The 22,624-nt window shown below is 34.7% G+C and overlaps 1 protein-coding gene across 1 annotated transcript in view; it reads left to right on the top strand.

The window, feature by feature from the left end:
• Positions 1 to 68: 68 nt before the first annotated feature.
• arhgap42a (Rho GTPase activating protein 42a) overlaps positions 69 to 22,624 on the top strand; it is a 34,861-nt gene continuing 12,305 nt past the window's right edge. The window contains 6 exon segments of the mRNA XM_051093635.1: positions 69 to 441; positions 1,657 to 1,752; positions 5,002 to 5,063; positions 15,399 to 15,470; positions 22,148 to 22,249; positions 22,325 to 22,435. Of these exon segments, the coding sequence (XP_050949592.1) occupies positions 288 to 441; positions 1,657 to 1,752; positions 5,002 to 5,063; positions 15,399 to 15,470; positions 22,148 to 22,249; positions 22,325 to 22,435 (597 nt within the window). The 5' untranslated portion in view covers positions 69 to 287.

Genomic DNA, 22,624 nt, shown 5'->3' with positions numbered 1-22,624 from the left:
AGCTTACATACCAAACACAGCATAGTCGCCTAATCATGTCCTCATGTTTTACTGTAGGTGAGCGGGATCAGACCAGTAGGAGTCACCGCTCCACTCGCGTTCTCGCTCTGCTGAACCTCTCAGTGATTGTGCTGGGAAACAAAATGCCGGAAGTGGGGTTTCGGGAGACGGAGTTTCGGGACTCGTAACGGTGGAAAGTTTACTCTGTTAAGAAATCTACTTTTTCCCGAGGATTAAAGCTGTTCGTCGGGTTTTGTTTTATTGTTTCATTCATCCGCACTTCTACAATGGGGCTCCCGGCGCTGGAATTCAGTGATTCTTTTCTAGACAGTCCTGACTTCAGAGACCGACTCAAATGCCACGAAATTGAGCTGGATCGTACTAATAAATTTATCAAGGAGCTAATCAAAGATGGAAACATGCTTATTAGTGCGCTTAAGAGTAAGTTACAAGTCGTGTGTCTTTTTAAATGTAAGATCATTGTGATTTATTGAGGTTTATAAGCGAGAAAGCTCATATTTGTTGTGCTATTTAAATATATCAGTATTCCCAGAATATATATTTTATATTCTGATGAAAATGCATGTATATACGTATCAAACTGACCTTTTGCCTTTTTAAAACAGTTAATTTAAGTACTTAAAATTACAGTTCCTTATGTACAGTCTTCAGAGGCTTACTGAAATTTTACTCTCAAAGAACAAATCATTGCAAATATATTTGTGAATCAGGACCACAAAACCAGTCATAAGGGTATTTTTTTTTTAATTGAGGTTCATACAGAATCTGAAAGCTGAATAAATAAGTTTCCATGAATGTGTGGCTTGTTACCATATGACAATATTTGGAAATACAACTATTTGAAAATCTGGAATATGAGGGTGGCGGAAAAATCTTAAAAGTTTAAAGTTGTCTAAATGTAGTTCTTAGCAATGCATATTACTAATCAAAAATTAAGTTTTGATATATCTATGGTCGGAAATGTACGAAATATCTCGGAACATGATCTTTACTTAATATCCAAATGATTTTTGGCATAAAAGAAAAATCGATAATTTTGACCCATACAATGTATTTTTGACTATTGCTACAAATATACCCATGCTACTTAAGATTTTAACATTTAACCACTCTGATATCAAACAGGTTTACAAAGTGAGCATGTGGATGGTTGGTGTATGCCATCATTTAATGCTTATTTATACAGCTGGGATCTGATGTGATATCAGAAAGGAGACATATCTCTGCTAGATATGCTGTTATCGGCCACTTCACCAGCATGGCTCCTCCTGCCTTCCTCTAGATATATTTGCTTTGCACTAGTCTTAGTCTTTGAACGTTTAGTTACAATCAGCTTCTTGTTATTTTCAATAATATTCTCTTTCACAACTTTCTCCTTTATTCTCAGCCACAAAGCAGTCTGGCTTTTGTACCAAACAAAAGGCAGTGAATGCCTTCACAAAGAGACCTAAATCTTGCTTTGCACTAATGCTTTAATTGACTATTATAGTATTTGTGATGCCAGCATCTTCTTTTCAGTCTAAATGAATCACAGCTTATATAAAATGTTATAATAATAGCTGATAATTCAAAGCGAATATGCTTAAATTATAACGAAGCTCCATCACATAACTCTGTTGGTTGTCTCTTTGACAGATCTTTCTGCAGCTGTGCAGAAATTTTCCCAGTCGCTTCAGGATTTCCAGTTTGAATGCATCGGAGATGCAGAGACGGATGATGAGATTAATATTGGTGAGTAGTTAGCAAATGATCAAGATGATAATTAGATGAACAATCATATGATTTAGTTAATTATACAATTTCTTAGATGGATGAAAAAGTACATTCTGTCATCATTTACTTAACCTCATGTCTTTCTAAACCAGTACTCCTCCTTTTATACAACTCAAAAGGAAAAGTGTCACAGAATTTTGAAGCTGCTCTCATCTATACGATAAAAGTGGATGGGGACAAGAAGAGGTCAATCCCAAAAAAGTAGCATAAAGAAAAAAATTAGTCCATAAGACTTCTAAAAACATATTATTCACTAAAAATAGCTGTGATCACCATTCATTCCATGGAAAATTAATTTATTGGTTATTAAGCTAAATAAATAACTTCTTTGTATCACAGAAGAAAGAATGTCATAGACGTTTGAAATGACGTGGTAGTGTGTAAATAAGGGCAGAACGCTCATTTGTTGGGCGAACTATCCCTTTAAGCTGTAAACAGTGTGCAAAATGTTCTTGCCTCCATAAGTTTTTTATTTGCAGCTGTCGTCCTAAGTTACCCACCAAGCTGAGAAAACACACATTACTGTAGCACTACAGCCCTATAGAGGGTTTGCACTTATGTCAGGATTTGATCAGTTACCCGGATACGTGGCCTTTTAGGCGATACTTGGCTGTTACATGGATTGTATGGATATTGTACTACTAAATATGTTGGCTCTGCTAATTTATGCTGTTTAAACCACTGAAAAAATCTGCCAAATTATATAGAGAATGACTTAATAAGCAGGAAAGGGCGCAATATTTTGACAAACTAAAGTTATTAGAGATACTAAAGATATGTACGAGCAGTTTTAATTAAGATATTAACCTAATATTTCACCTACCTGACCGGAAATGATAAGAACAAACACAAATGTTATCAAGATTCTTGTCCTGGAAATGAGTTTTTTGCACGCTTTTCCTTGATTTGTTATAACTTTTGGCAGTCTTTAGTGCTCCAAATGATTTTCCCGGTTTGACCCAAAACATGACAATAATTGACCATTTTCAGCAGCAGTAATCAGCTAAATATTCAAGTATCATTCGATTCAGTGGCTTTGCTTATGTTCAGTGCCGTCAATATGCTGATTGATGACGCGTTGTGAAAACACTCTATAGTGTCAAACACAACAGTGATGGTTGTTTATCAGACTGAGACAATTGCTGACTAGCATTTAGAAAACCATGAACCCAAACAACTGCCTGCATGGAGTAAAAATGTTCCTGTCCCTGGCTGTCCATATTGGTCAAAACAGTTTTAGATATTTAGACTAGTGGGACTGATAAAATGCAGTTTAGACCTTTGTAATGTTAATAATGACATTTTAATGTAAAAAAAAAAAAAAACACAGTTGCCACTTTTATCCTCAAAATGTACAAAAAATCTCTCATTGAAAGGGGTGCTATTATGCTTTTTCACTTTCTGAACTTTAGTCAATGTGTAGTGTGTATCTTTGGGCATAAAAAAGATCTACAAAGTTACAAATCTCAAAGTCTACTCCAAAGGAAGATAAATCCCATTTCAAGAACTACAACGAATAGCTCCTTCAGACAATGAAACTAAGTATGTAAACAATTAAATACATTAGCACGATAATATCATGTATTGGCGATCTCGCAGGCTGACGATAGGACCCAACACTACTGTAGCGTATTATTTACTCACCCTCTATGCATCCTAGATGTCTATGGCTTCCTTCTTTCAGACGAATGCAATTGGAGTTATATTAAAATTTATCCTGGCACTCCCAAGCTTTAGAACGGCATAAATGAGTGTTTCTCCTCATCAGTCCAAAATAAGTCCAATAATATGCGTCCATCCATAATAAAAAGTGCCTCACATGGCTCCGGGGGGTTATTAAAGGCCTCCTGTAGCGGATCTATGCATTTTTGTAAGAAAAATATTCATATTTAAAACATAAGAATCACTTTAATCTAGCTTGTACACAAAACTTGCTTCTTTGACAAGGGGCGTGGCAGTTCTGGCTGGGAGAAATGTATTGTAATAATGTAAATTATGTGAAAAAGTTTTTCGGACCACCAAGCATGAAAGCATGTTCTAGTACACCCCCAAAACAAAATTAAGACTTTGTAAAAGAGCATAATAGGACCCCTTTATTAGGGTTATAAGAATTGGCGATGCAGTCAGTAATAATAGCCATACACTATTATTCAAAAGTTTGATCAAATAAATGCAGCCTTGGTGAGCATTAAAGACTTCCTTCAGTTTACCCCAACCTTTTGAACAGTAGAGTATGTTTGCGATAAATCAGAATGCCAGTTCTTCGAATGCGATATGCATATCTCGACAGGATAAGTATTGTTTGGTGCATGCCTTGCATGTCCTTTTAAGTGCATCTCGGCGGATTTGTGGTTCTCCTGCTATGCGTCAAAACAGATTTGTCGTGCTGTAACATGATTTTCAAATGACCGAGGGTGTGTTTATCTGTCGGTCTGCGCTTCTAATAGAAAGTAGTTGAAAGTAGTTCTTATCTGAGTTTCTAATTGGATATCTGGAGGAGTTAAAATCCCCAGAGAATGATGAGGGGGACTGAGAGGTGGGACCCCGCTTATCGCAAAAGAGAAAAATGCTGTATATCCCAGGACAGGAAGTGATGTGGCCAAAGCGTACTTTGTTTAGGAAAAAAAATAAAGCACAATCTAAGAATCACAACATCGTGTGATGTGACTTTAGTAGCATGACATAATATCAACAGTAGTTTATTTTAGATCACAGTTGATTTCTGTTTTATATCATTTCTTAGGTGCTGGTTTTAGCCTGCATCCGGATTATATTTTAAGTATCATGTTCTGTAAATGTTAAAACAAGGCATATTCTGTAACTAACATGAATAATCCCACTGTTAGAAATGTAATGGATCACTGTAAAACATGCAACTGCTTTTGAAATGATGAAATCTTGATTTTTTTTTTCTACGACTGACCGTGTTGCACACATGCAGGGCTCTTACAGGAAACATGTTTTATGTTACTCTCACATTTCTACATCTTGAACATGTGGTCTGCTGTTTCTTGAATACCCCTTTGTGCATTGATCAGTTGTTGGGTGGCCATGGTGTGTTTTTTTCAGCATAGCTAATATTATATGCAGGTTTTCTGTATTTCCTTCATGCTAAAAGACCAAAGGGCAAAATCAGATGTGCTGATAGAGTAATTACAGATCCAGAGCTGATGATTCATGATTGGAATTCTTTCTCTCTTATCACAGCCCAGTCATTCAAGGAATTCTCCCAGCTGCTGAACACAGTGGAGGAGGAAAGACGACGACTAGTGAGTTGCTTTGTTTCTGTTCTTTTGTTTCAAAAAAAAAAAAAAAAAAAAAAATTCTACCATTCGAAAGGTCTCTTATGGCTCTAAAGACTGTATTTGAAATTTTATTAAAATTTAAAATAACTTTTCTATTTGAATATACAGTTAAGGTCAAAAGTGTTCAGACACCTTGCAGAATCTGCAAAATGTTAATTATTTTACCAAAATAAGAGCGATCATACAAAATGCATGTTGTTTTTTTATTTAGTACTGACCTAAATAGGATATTTCACATAAAAGATGTTTGCATATAGTCCACAAGAGAAAATAATAGTTACATTTATAAAAAATTACACGTTCAAATGTTTACATGCGCTTGATTCTTTTTTTGTTTAGTGATAGTTGTTCATGAGTCCCTTGTATGTTCTCAACGGTTAAACTGTCCACTGTTTTTTTGCACAGAAATATCCTTCAGGTCCCACAAATTCTTTGGTTTTTCAGCATTTTTGTGTATTTGAACGCTTTCCAACAATGACTGTATGATTTTGAGATCCATCTTTTCTGTCACTGAGGACAACTGTGGGACTCACATGCAACTATTACAGAAGGTTCAAACGTTCACTGATGCTCCCGAAGGAAACACGATGCATTAAAAGCTGGGGGGTGAAAACTTTTGGAATTTGAAGATCAGGGTAAATTTAACTTATTTTGTCTTCTGGGAAACCTCTTTTGTAGATTCAGAAGGGCAGTACTAAATGGAAAAATATGAAATTTAGGCAAAATAAGAACAATGGACACATCTCCATTCTGTTCAAAAGTTTTCACCCCCGGCTCTTAATGCATCGTTTTTTCTTTCTGGAGCATCAGTGAGCATTTGAACCTTCTGTAAAAGTTGCATATGAGTCCCTCAAAGTGAAAAGATGGATCATATAAGCATACAGTTATTGTTGGAAAGGGTTCAAATAAACAAAAAAAGATGATAAACCAAAGAATTTGTGGGACCTGAAGGATTTTTCTGAAGAACAGCGTGCAGTTTAATTTTTTAGGACAAACAAGTGACTCATAAACAACTATTTCTAAAAAAAAAATTTAAAAAATCATTCAGGTAAGAACACAGTATTAAGAATCAATTGTATGTAAACTTTTGAACGGGGTAATTTTTATAAATTCAACTATTATTTTCTCTTGTGGACTATATGTAAATGTCTGTTATGTGAAATATCTTATTCATGTCAGTACTAAATAAAAATAAGATGCAGTTTTACCTCAACTGTATCTTAAAGTGTAATTTATTCCTGTGATGGCAAAGCTACATTTTCAGCATCATTACTCCAGTCTTCAGTGTCACATGATGCTTCAGAAATCATTCTAATATGCTGATCTAAAAAACATATCATATTATTATCAAGCAGCTGTGCTGCTTATTGTTGTTGTAAAACAATAAGCCTTTCAATTAATCAGTCAATTCCGAATGGACTATTCCTTCAAGCTATGTAGGTTTAAAATCTCAGTGATGCCATAAACACGCCACATGATGCTGTCTACTTCAAAAGTACCGCAAACCTCATAAATGAAGTAGCCATAGTGATTGTTTGCTTTCTAGCAATTGTCTCTTCATTGTTTCTTTTATGTGGTATTGTTCACGCGTGGTTAAAGTTTCATAGCCTTGTGGTTTAGCACCATCCGTGTGCGCTGTTTTGAGGGATTGTTTTTTGTGAGCTTCTGCTTGTGCGTTATGAGAAACAGGCTGTTTACCAAAAAGATGCTTTCTGTAGGTCATGACTCTTTGAGGAGGGAAGGGAAACGGCATAGATCAGCAAGTGCAGACGCTAATGAAATATCACTCACGCTGTTTCTCTTAAATATCAGTGAACAGCATAGCATCTTCATTGGCATCAGCTCTAGCCACTAATAGGCACTTTTATGGGCATTATGCATGAGGCAGTGTGTTGCCAGGGAATATTACTGCCATTCACTGCTGCAGCTGGTGGATCATTAGTCATAGTACAGCAGCGAAAGACCTCACCAGGAAAACAATGCTCCTCTGTGCTTCACCGCTGACCCTACCCACATGTTAACAAACATGCAGCTTTGTTTGGGATGCATAAGATTTTCTGTACACTAACTCAAATTTCTTTAATTGATTGTATAGTTTAAATATACTACTGTTCAAAAGTTTGGGCTAATTTTCTTGGCGAGGCTTATTTTCACCAAGGCTGTTTATTTAATCAAATGTAGTACTAATGTGGAATATTACTACAATTTAAATTGTCTTTTTTCTATTTGAATACATTTTAAAATGTATTTTAATCCCGTGATGGCAAAGCTGAATTTTCAGGATCGTTACTCCAATCTTCAGTGTCACACGATCCTTCAGAAATTATTGCAATATGCAGATTTTTTGCTCAAAAAAACATTTTTTTTATATTTTCAATGACACTTTTTCCTCTGGATAAACACTTTTATGATAATATGTCATTAGTTTTTATTAGTCATAATTTTATAGAGCAGAATGACGTCTGGCCAAATCTAAACTGAAGTCTTGTAAATGCAAAACTCAAGTTATTAGCTGTAATGGTGTGACTGTAAGACAGCAGCCTCCTTTGTAGCAAAGACAAACATCTCTATTGTTTCTTCTGGGCTTGTTTCTGGATGTCTAATAAAAACGCTGAGGTCAAACCTTAGGTCATCTACTCATGACATGTTGTGTTATTGGCTCATACCTTCAGATGATTGCTTTTCCAGTCTGTAGATCACAACGTTGTTTCCTTTCTCAGTGAGAGACCAATGCGTAATTCTTCCCTGTCCAATAAATATCATGTTAGTGAGTCACTGCTGCTCTGTATATCCTATTTTATAACTATAAAGATGGATAATTTTCTTTCCTTGCAACGTCTTAATGAAGTGAACATATACGGCTGAATTTTAAATTCACTACTTTGGTTTGAGCAGTTGTTCCCATTTTTGGCATTTTATAACTTATTAGATAAAGACCTGCCTGTTATTAAGAAATATTCCAGATTTCTTCTCTCTTTTTTTTATTTTTACTTTCCATCTTGTTCATTTTGTAATATACACTACATTACTCCAGTCTTAAGTGTCACATGATCCTTCAGAAATCATTTTAATATGCTGATTTGCTGGTCAAGAAACACTTATTATTATTATCAATACTTCAAACAGTGTGGAAAACATTTTTTCAGGATTCTTTGATGAATAGAAAGATCAGAAGTGATGATAAAGACATTTATAATGTTACAAAAGATTTCTATTTCAGATAAAGGCTGTTCTTTTGAACTTTCTATTCATCAAAGAAACCTGGAAAAATTATACTCAGCTGTTTTCAACATAATAATAATAATAAATGTTTTTAGAGCAGCAAATCAGAATATTAGAATGATTTTTGAAGGATCATGTGACTGGTGTAGTGATGCTAAAAATTCATCTTTGAAATCACAGGAATAAATTCTATTTTAAAATATATTCAAATAGAAAACAGTTATTTTAAATAGTAAAAATATTTCAGAATTGTACTGTTGTTGCTGTACTTTGGATCAAATAAATGCAGGCTTGGTGAGCAGAAGAGACTTCTTTAAAAAAAAACAAAAAAAAAAACATTGAAAATCTTACTGTTCAAAAACTTTTGACTGGTAGTGTTACTTTAATTAAGAAATACCCAAGTAAAATCATTTAGTTACATAATCAGTGAATTTTTTGGTTCTGTGGTGTTAGCTGGTTTGATTTTTCATTGATTTTACAATAAATTTTCCAGTTTTTCCAAATCTAGGTTATCAAAATTTCTAAGGAAGCTGAATAAATGCCAAGTTCTGTTATTAAACTCTAGATGGCGCAGCCTGGTGGGTCATTAACGCAAACTGATGATATTTATCACAGCGTTAAACTACTTGGCACAAGCTGATTGGTTCATGTTGCATACACAGCCAATGAGCTTGCTGCTCTCATTTAATTGGCTGGTTAGTATTCACTAGAGAAGTTCGCAGTGCTTTCAGAGTTCCTCTGAAACCCTCCACCTCCCCAGCTCCACCTGTATACAGTAAATCTGCTACAGGTTGTAATATATTCTACCTGTGCACCAGCAGTATGTCCTAAATACTCACAGCAATGTATCAGTGTATGTATTGGCAGTAGCAAGTTCCTGTACTTGCTTTGCAGCAGCAAAAATCTACAGCAACAGCAATAACCAACAGCCAGTGGTAGAAATATAAAAATAAATCAGATCAGTTAGAAGTGGCTAAATTTGGATGTTTATTTCTGTCCTGTTGCACATCCTGTTTATCTTGATTTGCGTAGATAATTAGCTTTAAACGTTATAATTAATAAGGGGTTGTAAGCTATTTCTGAAAGTCTGGTTTAACCAGATTTGTAACCAAGATTTGTAAAAGAAATTACCCTAAAAGGGGATTACATTCAAAATGCTTCTGTACACAAAGGAAAGTCTATTCGGTTTGATTTGGAAACACTTGATTTGTGCAAGAGGATATGAAATATGTTGCATTTGCCTGGAGAGCCCCAGTCTGCAAGCATCCAGGCTGCAGTTTCAGTCCCATCCATTGTTCACTGGAGAAAGAAGAGTGGGTCAGCGGAGCTGTGTGAAGAGCCTCAGGGGAAGAATTACCCAGCAGCCTCCTACAGTTTCTTTACTTCCTGTAGACCGTGGCCGTGTTACGCTTCAGTCTCACAGGCTCCTGCTCTGGGCCTCTCAGGATGACAAACACCTCCGTCAAGCTGAGAAAGTCCCTGAGGGCCTTTTCATTCATAGACGTACAATAACAGAGCCGAGGGGTGAATAACTCCAAGTAAATGTGTTGCCCTCCCACAGGGGTGCAGATGGGAAGTACTCCCTGTTATTGGACCATGGTGCCGAGACGGTCAGGTCTAGAAGCTGTGACTCACGTAACGGTGAATCACTATGTAAACACAATCGTAGTAGTGTTTTATTGAATGTCTGCCATTGTGTTCTGCCAGATTAGTAGACGGTCTCATATCCAGAGGTACTTTCATCTTAGGCGCACTGCCAACATGCTCTGCTTTAAGTGGGAGGCATTTTCCCACATGATGGATCGGACTGATGTAAGAAGCGAGTTTCCTCTTTGGCTAAAAAGGGCCATGGGAAGTTTTGACGGGAGAAACTCTTGACAAACAGAACGACTGTCTGCACTCAGCGCTCGGCACTCTGCTGTATCTGAAGTGCTGAAAGGCCACTTGCTTTAATGAGTTGAGAGTTTATTGTTGACTTCAGTTTAGTTCAACATGTAGGTCAATGACATCATTGATAATATATTTACAAATGCATTAAATATGCAATTTGTACATACATTGGCTTGACTGCACCTCAGCTATTTATATGTTTTTAAATCTCTACATTAAAATGCAGAGATAAAAATTCTTTAAAAGAAAATTACTATTTATTATTATTTATTACTATTATTATTGTTATTATTAGTTAAATATTTTAACAGAAATTCTTCACTGCTTATTAATATTTTAAAACTTAAAGTCATGTAGGACATAAAACAGGAAGGACATGACTGTGTGTCAAGGTCAATGAATTTCTTAAAGGGATAATTTACTCAAAATTCCTGAAAATTACCCCATGATTTACTTACCCTCAAGCCATCATAGGTGTTTATGTCTTTCTTCTTTCAGATAAATACAATCTGAGTTACAGTTGAGGTCAAACGTTTACATACACCTTGCAGAATATTTTTCCAAAAATAGAGGGATCATACAAAATGCATGTTATTTTTTATTTAGTACTGATCTGAATAAGGTATTTCACATAAAAGATGTTTACATATAGTCCACAACAGAAAATAATAGCTGAATTTATATAAATGACCCTGTTCAAAAGTTTACATACACTTGATTCTGAATACTGTGTTGTTACCTGAATGGTTCACAGCTGTTTTTTTTAGTTGTTCATGAGTCTATTTTTGTCCTGAGCAGTTAGACTGCCTGCTGTTCTCCAGAAAAATCCTTCAGGTTCCACAAATTCTTTGTTTTTTCAGCATTTTTGTGTATTTGAACGCTTTCCAACAATAACTGTATGAATTTGAGATCCATCTTCTCACACTGAGGACAACTGAGGGACTCATATGCAACTATTACAGAAGGTCCAAATGCTCACTGATGCTTAATAAGGAAAAACAATGCATTAAGAGCCAGGGGTGTAAAGTTTTGTGTACACTTTTCTTATTTTGCCTAAATATCATATATTTTTTTAATTTAGTACTGCTTTTAGAACTGCGACAGTAGATACTTACAATTTTGCCAAAAGACAAAATAAGTTATATTTACCCTAATCTTAAAATTCAAAAAGTTTTCACCCCCTGATTCCTCGAATTTTTATGAAATAATTTCTGCGAGGTGTATGTAAACTTTTGACCTCATCTGTATATTAAAAAATGTCCTGGCTTTTTCAGCTTTATAATGGCAGCGAATGGCTGTTGAGATTTTAAAGCCCAAAAAAGTCAATCAATCCATCTAAAAAAGTACTCCACATGGTTCAGTGGGGTAATAAAGGCCTTTTGAAGCAAAGCAACATATTTGTGTAAGAAAAATATTAATATTTAAAACTAATAATATCTAGTTTCCGCTAACTGTCGTAGTTGCGTTCACGAGAGAGTGGTGTTCCAGCAAATGACATAGGACACAGCCGTAGCATAAGCTCCAGTGAGAACATGCTCGTCTCGCAAGAAATAAGTTTTGTTTACAGCAAAGGAAAACCAGTCTCCTCGTGGCTTATATTAAAATCCTCTGACATTTTACAAATCTTTCTTTTGTACTTTATTTGTGACTGGTGTTTTGTTTTGGTTCTCCTCTGTGCTTCCACATTTATCAACCACATTCACCTACTTTCTACAACATCCGCTGGAACACCACTCGTGAACATTAGTATGACAGTTAGTGGAAGCTAGACATTATGGCGTATATATTTCTTACACAAATGCATCGATTAACTTCAGAAGGCTTTTATTAATTAGTTAGTTCTTTTTAATATAACTCTGATTATATTCATCTGAAAGAAGAAAGTCTTATACACCAAGGACGGCTTGAGGTTAAGTATATCATGAGATAATTTTCATTTTTAGGTGAACTCTCCCTTTAAAATATCACATAATTTGACCATTTTATGACAAGACAAAGTCAGTTCAGGTTGTGAAATATCAAGTAGTGCGATTCTCCTAAAATCAAATGATATTTCTGAATTTAAAATTGTTGATGTTTGTAAAAACAAACAGAAAAACACTTTTTACATTGGAAAAAATAATAATTTAAAAGCATTTTTGAAAATAATTAAAACATGCATGCTCACATTTTATGTATGTAACATTTTTCAAAACGTAAATACAAAGAATCCATTTCTAACTTGGTGAATGTGTTTAAAACGTGATTTTAAAATGATTTTCCCTTTTCTTTATTGTGGCCACTCTTATATGTCCCATGTGCAGCTCATCTGTCTGATGCTTATAAGCCTGTCATATATGTTTGTGTAAGGCAAGCTTGTTTGACTTGCTTAAAAAGTTTAAAATGAAAGTTCAGCATTTTATGTAATCATATATGCGGTAAACTGAACTGAAATTCAGTATAAATATACTGTTGGTTTACACTATAGGGAAATACTCAGCTGTTCGCCATGAGCTGAACAGGAAATGCACCCATATTTTAAAAATGAAGTTGTCACTTACATCCTTTCAAAGCCTATAGCATACATCTGGACTTGCTTGGAGTCTGTACATTTGTATTATTTGTAAGTGCAAATTCCATTACTGTTGATGTGGGTGGATGGAGCCTGTAGAGATGGACGGTCAGTGGTGCCGCCGGCTGAGCGCAGGCAAGCATGTGGAACTGATTTCGACCAATTCTCCAGCGAGACATGAAGTCCTCCGTGCTGCGCCTGGGAAAGTGTATAAAAGGAACTAGTGTATGTAATTGTGTGTTTTTCCAATTGGAGTGCCTACATGAAAATGGTACTAATTATAGTGCCGTTATTTTACAGTAAATAAAAGTAATTCCCTTGGATACGTTCGCGCACACTGCCGGCTGTTAACTATTAACAGGCTGTGATGTCGATGAGTTCACACATTAAGAACCACATTGTGTTTCAGTGTGTTTCTTTTTACACTACAGACTGTAAAAAGGGTCAATTTTAAATACTTTCACCACTTTGGTTTAAGCGTATGATGCAGTTTTTGTCATGCTAACTTCAAAGGTAGAAAAACATGAAGTGTATTTAGGAATATTGCAAGTGTTTTAATTTTTTCTTTATTTAATCAAATTATTTAATATAGTACAAAGGCAGCGATCTGATATACAGCATTAAATTTACATGTAAAATGTAACATGATGAGATTTTGACATTCAAACTGCATGTTTGAATTCTAAACAAGTACATTCTGACCTAAACAACTCTTAAAACTACATTTCGTGACACATAAACAGTATTATTTATAAAATTATAGTGGATTTGGGCATCCGCCATGAGAAAACTCAGCGAGTGGAGTGATACAAATGATGAAACAGTTGGAGTTCTGTTATCACTAGAATATCACACTCCTCTCAGCCAATCAGATTCGAGGAACAGAAATAACTGTTGTGTGTGTATATTTATCTGGTCCACAAATGTGATTGGCTGATAAGAGTATGATATTAGAGCAATATCAGAACTCCAACAGCTGTTTCACAGTTTGTAATTGTGTCACTCTGCTTGCGGCACTTCTCACAGCGAGTGTCATGGCGGATGCTCAAATCCGTATCATTTTATAAATATAACTGTTTTACTGTGTCACGGAATGTAGTTTTAAGAGGTTTTCAGGTGAGAATGTACTTGTTTATAGTTCAAATATGCAGTTTGTTAATAAGGATAATGTCTATTTGAAAATTTGCATCGTCGTTTTTTGATGTGTGCGCTCCAGATCGGCAGCGTCCGTTCTGCGCTCATGAACCCGCCTGAGAGCGCCTTACCTCAGCCAGATCTTCTTGAATTTACCACTGGCTCTGATGTCTCTGTAGTGGTTACACAAGAAATATAATTCATTTTGGGGTAAATCTAACAGTAGTTTTTGGTCTTATTACTCAATTATTAGTTCCAGAGAAGATAGTTTTGGCTATCTTAGTGTTTAGTATTGAGAAACGCTGTGTTCGTGATGGTGATTTTAGTTACATTGTTCCACCATTAGATGGTGACAAGAGATTGTTTTTCTGAGTCAGCAGTAAAGACTTATGCATTGAAAAGTTAATTGGAATTTATTTTCAGTTTCAATAACAGCTTGACACAGCGAACAAATGCACTGTGCAGCAAACTCACCCTTAACAGATGAAAGGACATTAATGATACGACAAAGATATCGCTTTCCTCAGCAGATATTTAATGCTTATTGTGATTACGAGACCGATCTGAAGAATGAATGCTGTTTCAGATGCAGATAATAACACTCGCTGTGTCCATCTCTCTCTCATGATATTCTACATAATACAGTGAGCTTTTAATACAGTAATTCAATGAAGCAACTCAACGTTCCTTCGTTACTAGTTCTAAAGTGATGTTTTCAAATTAATTTAATTCAAATGTATCTTTATAGCACTTTTCACGATACGTATCGTTGCAAAGCAACAAATTAAAGTAAATTAAAGTTTGTACAATATATTTAGTAGTAGCTTACTAGTGGTGACTATGTCAAACTGATGTACATATGGCAGAGATGTATGGTAAAGATCAATTAATGACGTAATCAAACAGACAAAAAACACTATGAATTAGTAGCAAAATTTGATAGTGCTGTATGTTGTTTCAGGGCTGGCATCATACAAAGTCTTCTGAGGGGTTGGCATCATCTCTTCTTAAGTGTTCTGAATCCAGACATTAGTAACGGAGGCTTGGGCTCAGCTGTTAAACTGTCAAGCTTAGATTTGTGGCAGAAGGAAGTAGTTCTGCACAAAAGAGGGGTTTTAAACACACTCCGTTGTTATTTTGTTTATGTATTTACACACTCGTGTCATCGAACTGTTGTATAAACCCAATATCACACTCATAGACGTGAGATATGGCTGTATATCAGCACTGCTGTGATTTGGCCGCAGTTAATTACAGCGGCTACTCGTGTTAAATATATATATATATATATATATATATATATATATATACACACACACACACAGTAGAAAGTAATGAACGATTATTTTATACAATCTCAAAGCTGTTAAGTACAAAGCAAACATTTCCCTCAGTGACTGTTGATTATTTTGTAATGTTTTATTGTATAGTTAAAGGTTTTCGAGGGATGATTGATTAATGTTGGTTGTTTGAAAATGTTTGATGATTTTTCTTCTATTTAGATACAAAATGCTGATGACGTCTTGATAACACCGCTGGAAAAGTTTCGCAAGGAGCAGATCGGAGCGGCCAAAGTAAGTTCTTAAACCCCATTGTGAGTTAATGTACTACATGTCAGCGGAAAGTAAATTTTTCCTACACTGCGACAGGATCCTATACGATCAATATAGGTCTGTGAAACCCTGCAGGAAGGAGGGAAATTGCAAACACCTGTTGAAGACAAGCGCAGTCAAATTATAGCCAGATACTGTAATGCCACATTGACCAACATGAAACGGCCTGTGAGCGCTATGCTAAAGGGCATGTTTACAACCAGACCAGTTAAAGCTTTACTCCTTCTAGGAGATTAGCTTGTTGTGCTGCATGGGAGCCCTGGTGATCTGTGAATGTGACCCCTCCAGTCGTATTAGAAGAGCTGGAGTGCTGCCTGTTGAGCTCAAGGATCCAGAGCCAACACATTTGATGCCTTATTTGGGCGTTTTGGCCCAGTACTCTTAAGCGAGAACTGTGAAGGAACTCGCTCAACTTAGACATTGAGACATGATAGAGGCCAAAGGGAATGGCAGTTCGGCTGTTCAACCTCCCGCAGATGTGTGCACATATTCAAACCAAAACACTGTCACACACAATCTATTCCCATTTTAAGGCTTCGTTTACACTAGTGTGTTTTCGTTGTAAAACATAACTTTAGCTACTGTTACGCCTGTCGTTTACACTGCCTTGGCGTTTTTTGACCCTTGAAAACTGAGACTTTTGAAAACGATGGCATGGCTGCCCACATTCGCTCTGCATATCCTTGGCGACCGTGTAAACAATAATATCATGCTCATTGTTGTACCCATAGATATGTTTAGGTAGATGCCCCATTCAACCGCTCCAAGCACCTGACGCATCCACCATCTAAATAATAGGGCATCTGCTTATACATATCTATTAGGGCTGCAACTAACGATTATTTTAATAATCGATTAATCTGTCGATTATTTTTTCGATTAATCGATGAATCGGATAAAAAACAAGAAAAGCATTCATTTCCAACCCTTTATTCAAAAACAGAACTAAAATCTTTAGATGAGCTGTTATAATAATAATAAATTAAAATAAAAATGGACTAACACAAAAAACATACACATGTATGCTTTACATCTGCCAAATATATAGACTTTTTTTTAAATAAAGTGCCACCTGAGCTGCCAGAACAATAAATAACTTATAAAAAATGAAAGAACAATACAAATCAGAAAATTTAACAGGATTTGTTTGAATGCCAGAACTTGTTCTCTACACTACACTGCAGACGCACACACTTTTGCAAATGCACACATGCAAGTGAATGCAAGTTCACTTGAAGCTTATTCATTAAATTATTACCATCATTGTAGTAAGTGCAAGGTTCATTTATACACCACATTTAAACACAGCTTAAGATGACCAAGTGCTATAAAAGAACTTTAAAATTAAATTAAAAAGTACAACACACACAAATATATTTGTCAATAATAACCTATATGGGACAAAGCACAGAATATACACTGCAAAAAATGCTTTTCTAACTTAGTAGTTTTGTCCTGTTTTCAGTCCAAATATCTAAAAAAATCTTAAATCAAGATACATTTACTAGACACATGAAATAGCATAAGAAATTATGTCTTGTTTTCTGAAAAAACAGCTCAAAATTAAGTGATTGTTTGCTTAAAACAAGCAAAATTATCTGCCAATGGGGTAAGAAAAATAATCTTAATGAGATATAATCTCAAACAGAAGTTTTAAGCATCACTTAATTTTCTCATGCCATTTGTCTTGTCTAGTAATCTTGATTTAAAATTTTTTAGATATTTGGACTGGAAACGAGACAAAATTACTAAGTAAGAAAAGCTTTTTTTGCAGTGTAGCTATACATGACAACAGATTGAAAAATGAATGGTCCAAAAAAGGCGAGTGAATAAAAACGTGTCTTTAGTCTTGCAATGCAAAGTGCAAAGTAACTATACCACCCCTGCTTTACTACTGTTATTAACGAGCTAACGCTAACTTGTCATGCTTGTCAAGCTGGATAACCAGTAAACACTGGCACCAGGGACATTACGTTCCTCACTTCAAAACGGAACAAAAGCAGGATTCTGTAGTAAAGCAGGATTCTGTAGTGACTTATTTTTCTGGTGACTTTTAAAAAAAAGAGCAGCGCGTTGCGTTTTTATGTTGCTAGGCAACCATCAAATCAGCCGTCCTGTCAATCTAATTAAAGGATTATAGCGCGAGCGCTCTAAAATCTTTGGTTTTTAGCTGTTAAGTAAACTGTCATATCAGCAAAAAACTTAAAACATACAGCTCCGGGTAACCCGCGAAAGACACCAAAAGTTTCTCCTCCATCACTGCAGTCTCCGGACCTTTTAAGCGTCGGTAAAACTTTTGTCACCACAACAGAAGGCGCTGCAGGGGGTTAAAACGCGAGGATAACGCATAAACAGCGCGCATAACGCTCACTGCCTATGGAAAACAATTCAAAAATTCGTTGTTGCAGCCCTAATATCTATAGTTATACCTGCATGAATTGTCATGTGACATGCATTTTCGCTTGTGTAGTGTGGCGGAGATCGTTTCTGGAATGCAGTGAAAACACCAGTGCAGACAAGGATCGTTTTTATTTTAAAGCTAAAACGAAAACGCAGCAGTGTAAACAGGTCCTAAGATGTGTAAAAAAAAAAAAAAAAATAGATCAGGATTGGAACAAACAGCTGAATGATAACTGTAAAAAATAAAACATTTAGATATTCTGAATGTTATAATATTTATTAATAATATTTAAGTTCTTTAAGAGTTTTTAATGTTTTGAAAGAAGTTTCTTATGCTATAAAAGGCCTTATTTATTTAAAATGTAATTTATTTGAAAATGTAATATTGTGACATATTACAATTTAAAATAACTTTTCTATTTGAATATGTATATTAAAATGTAATTTAATTCTGGTATGGCAAAGTCTTCAGTGTCACGTGATCCTTCAGAAATCATTCTAATATACTGAAGAAACTTTTCTTTCTCAATGTTGAAAACAGTTATGCTGCTTAATATTTTAGTGGAAACCATGGCAAAACTAACATTATAAATGTCTTTACTGACACTTTTGATCAGTCTAATTAATTCTTGCTGAATAAAAGTATATTTTTTTCTAAAACGTACTGACCTCAAACGTATGAATGCTATGTAAACTGTCGTTCAAAAGTTTGGGATCAGTAAGATTTTTAATGTTTTTTAAATATTTTTTTTTCTCCTCATCAAGGCTACGTTTATTTGATTAAAAATACAGAAAAAAAAAAACGTAATATTGTGAAAAATTAGTGCAATTTAAAATAGTGGTTTTCTATTTTAATATACTTCAAAGTATCATTTATTCCTGTGATGCAAAGCTGAATTTTCAGCATCATTACTCCAGTCTTCAGTGTCACATGATCCTTTAGAAATCATTCTGATATGCTGATTATCAATGTTGGAAACAGCTTAATATTTTTTTTGGAACCTGTGATACTTTTTTAAGGATTCTTTGATAAATATCAGGTTAAAAAGAACAGCATTTATTTATAATAGAAATCTTTTGTAAGTTGCCAGTAAATTTTCTCTTTCTTTCTTCGTTTGAAAGAAACTAATACTTTTATTCAGCAAGTATGTGTTAAATTGATAAAAAGTGATAGTGAAGACTTATATTGTTAGAAAATATTTCTATTTTGAATAAATGCAGTTCTTTTTAACTTTTTATTCATTAGAGAATCCTGAAAAAAGTATCACAGTTTCAAAAAAAAAAAATATTAAGCAGCACAACTGTTTCCAACATTGATAATAAATCAGCATATTATAATGATTTCTGAAGGATCATGTGACACTGAAGACTGGTGTAATATTGCTCAAAATTCATCTTTGCATCACAGGAATAAGTTATATTTTAAAGTATATTAAAATAGAAAACCATTATTTTAAATTGCAATAATATTTCACAATATTACTTTTTTATGTATTTTTGATCAAATAAATCCATAAGAGACTTCTTTAAAAAACATTAAAGATCTTACTGATCCCAAACTTTTGAACAGCAGTGTACATGCATATTATTACTTACATAAATGTTTGGGTACCTCTGCTATGATACTTTTGGAGGTCTTTCTTTCACGCAAATATAGTATTTTTCTTAAAAATTCCCTGTATACATGTCTTTTTAAAATCTTTGTACACAAAGCATGCATTCCTAAAGAGAATGATGTCATTGCTAGCCAGCAGATGGGCCTAGAAACTGGACTAAGCATGTCAAAAATGAGATTCCTTCAGTTTGTTGTTTGGCAATCCAGTCTGTGGTTTAGACGGCGTGTCCATTAGAGGGTCATGGGAAAGGTTGGGCTGATGTCAAACAGGAAAAACAAACAGCTCCAAACTGGTTTCAGTTGCAATCTCAGAAAAAAAAAAGATTCTCATTGCTGGAGGTCTGCAGCATATAAGCGTTCAGTCCAATGTAAATAGGTGCCGTCAGTGCGGGCACAGGAAGTGGGGGTCTTGTCTACTGTACACATCTTTATTCAGCCTCATTTACAACCATAGGCCGCCACATAAAATTGAGAACACGCACTGTTTGTTGTTGTTTTATCTGTGGTTACATGGGTGCTCAGAATCATCAGCTTTATCACGCTTATCACCGATGGTACCTCAGTGACTAAGGAAGCGTGTGCATGCCACACATGTCCTGAAGTGACACTTCATTCCATTCAGATGAGCTGTTGAGTAACTCATTTAGTTCCTTGTTCCCTGTATTTGTTTGTCACATTATCCACAATAAATAGTTCAGATTCATAATTTCTGCTTAAAGGAGAAGTCCACTTCTAAAACAAAGATTCACATATAATGTACTCACCCTTATTGTCATCCAAGATGTTCTTCAGTCGTAAAGAAATGATGTTTTTTGAGGAAAACATTTCAGCATTTTTCTTCTTGTAGTGGACTGCTATGGTGCCCCGATTTTGAATTTTCAAAATGCAGTTTAAATGCGGCTTCAAACGATCCTAAATGCGGTTGTAAACGATCCCAGCCGAGGAAGAAGGGTCTTATCTAGCGAAATGATCGATTATTTTCATTAAAAAAAATAAATTTAAATACTTTTTATCCTCAAACGCTCGTCTTGCCTTGCTCTCCCTGAACTCTGTGTATTCTGACTCAAGACAGTTAGGTTATGTAGAAAAACCTCAATCGTATTTTCTCCCTCAACTTCAAAAATCATTTTAAGTATCGACCCAGTCTTTGCAAAGAAGATCAAACACCCTTAACAAAAAAGGTAAAACAGCGATATAGGACGATTTTGAAGTTGAGTGAGAACATGAGATGGGAATTTTTCGACATACCCTAACTGTCATAAGCCAGAAAAAAACAGTACAGGCAGAGTAAGACAAGATGAGCGTTTGACATTAAAAAGTTTATAAATTGTATTATTTTTATGAAAATAACCGATCGTTTCGCTAGATAAGACCCTCGGCTGGAATCGTTTACAACTGCAGTTGGGATCATTTGAAGCCACATTTAAACTGCATTTTGGAAGTTCAAAATCGTTGAGCTGTGCAGAACATCGAAATCTGCAGAAAATTTTGGGTCAATTATAATAAACGTTAGTTATGGGGATAAGTAGAATTTAATTGAAATATTTAATTTATTAAATGTTTGTTTCAGTTAATAAAATAAATGTAAAAATAGATATGTAAAATAAATAATAATGTTTAGTAAAATATATAAAATGTATATAATGTTTTAATGTTTTTTCACATTTTATGTTGCTGCTTTGGCTGTCAAACGATTAATCGCATACAAAATAAAAGTTTGAGTTTGCCTAATATATGTGTGTGTACTATGTGCAATTATTATGTATATATAAATATAATAAGTATATATATTTATTATAATTTTTGTAAAATTTATATTATATATCAATAAAAAAATATTTTGTACATAACATATTTCTCTTAAATATATACATTAATGTGTGTGTATTTATATATACATTATGATTACAGTACACACGCATATATTAGGCAAACTCAAATTTTTATTTTGTATGCGATTAATCGCGATTGTTTGACAGCCCTATTTTAAACTACTTTAAATTACTTTTTTCCACATCAATCTACACTCCATACACCAAAATGACAAAGCCAAAACAGAACTGTCACAACTTTGAATATTTATATTTAAAAAAAAAAAAAAAACACAGAAATAAGTACATTGCATAAGTATTTATACCCTTAATTCAGTAAATTTACAAAGTTGTGACAATTCTGTTTTTGCTTTGTCATTTTGATGTATGGAGTGCAGATTGATATTGAAAAGCAGTGATTTAAAGCAGTTTAACATAAGGCAGCAACATAAAACGTGAAAAAAATGAAGGGGTATGAATACTTTCGCAAGGCACTGTATATAATAAAAATGTCCATTTGAATTTGGCAGAAATCTGTAGGCTATATTAAACATGAATTAAATGTCATTAAAACAGGTTACTGGAAGTCAAATGTGAGTCTGCCATCTACTGGTTGTTACATTTCAGGATTAGTTTTTGGCCTGTCTAATGGAAATAAACAAATTAAAACACTCCTAATGTTTTCTTTGAGACTCTCATATGGTGTTTGTTTACAAGTTAACATTTTATGTAACATCTTATCTCTGCAAAACCTATTTAGCATCATAATTACAGTGCAGGAAATTCCAACTCATGTCACCTTTTTTTTTAAGGAAGGAAAGAAGAAATTTGACAAGGAGACAGAGAAGTATTACACAGTTTTGGAGAAGCACTTAAGCCTGTCTTCAAAAAAGAAAGAGTCACTTTTGCAGGAGGTAATTTGAATGTTAATTTATTGATATAAAATACACAAAACACAGAAAATAACTATTTCTGAACTACTTCTTTAGGCAGACACCCAGATAAATAAGGAAAGACAGATCTTCTATGACGCCTCCCTGGAATATGTTTTCAAAATCCAAGAAGTGCAAGAAAGGAAAAAGTTTGAGTTTGTTGAGCCGGTAAGACACACCTATTTCCATTTCTCCAGTGCTATGAATGCAACTTTTGTTTGAGGCGAAGAGAAATGCGAAGATGACTTTCTCTTACTGCGAGAAAATTTCTAGACTGCTTTTTAATCTATTACATCTTGTAACATCAGCAGTGTTGTTTCTCTAAAGCACATGCCTATCAGAAAGAAAATGCTGATA

This window comes from Labeo rohita, chromosome 21 (assembly GCF_022985175.1).
Source record: "Labeo rohita strain BAU-BD-2019 chromosome 21, IGBB_LRoh.1.0, whole genome shotgun sequence".
Lineage (NCBI taxonomy): Eukaryota > Metazoa > Chordata > Actinopteri > Cypriniformes > Cyprinidae > Labeo > Labeo rohita.
Note: the sequence above shows the minus strand (reverse complement) of the source record. Positions and strands in the feature narration are given on the sequence as shown.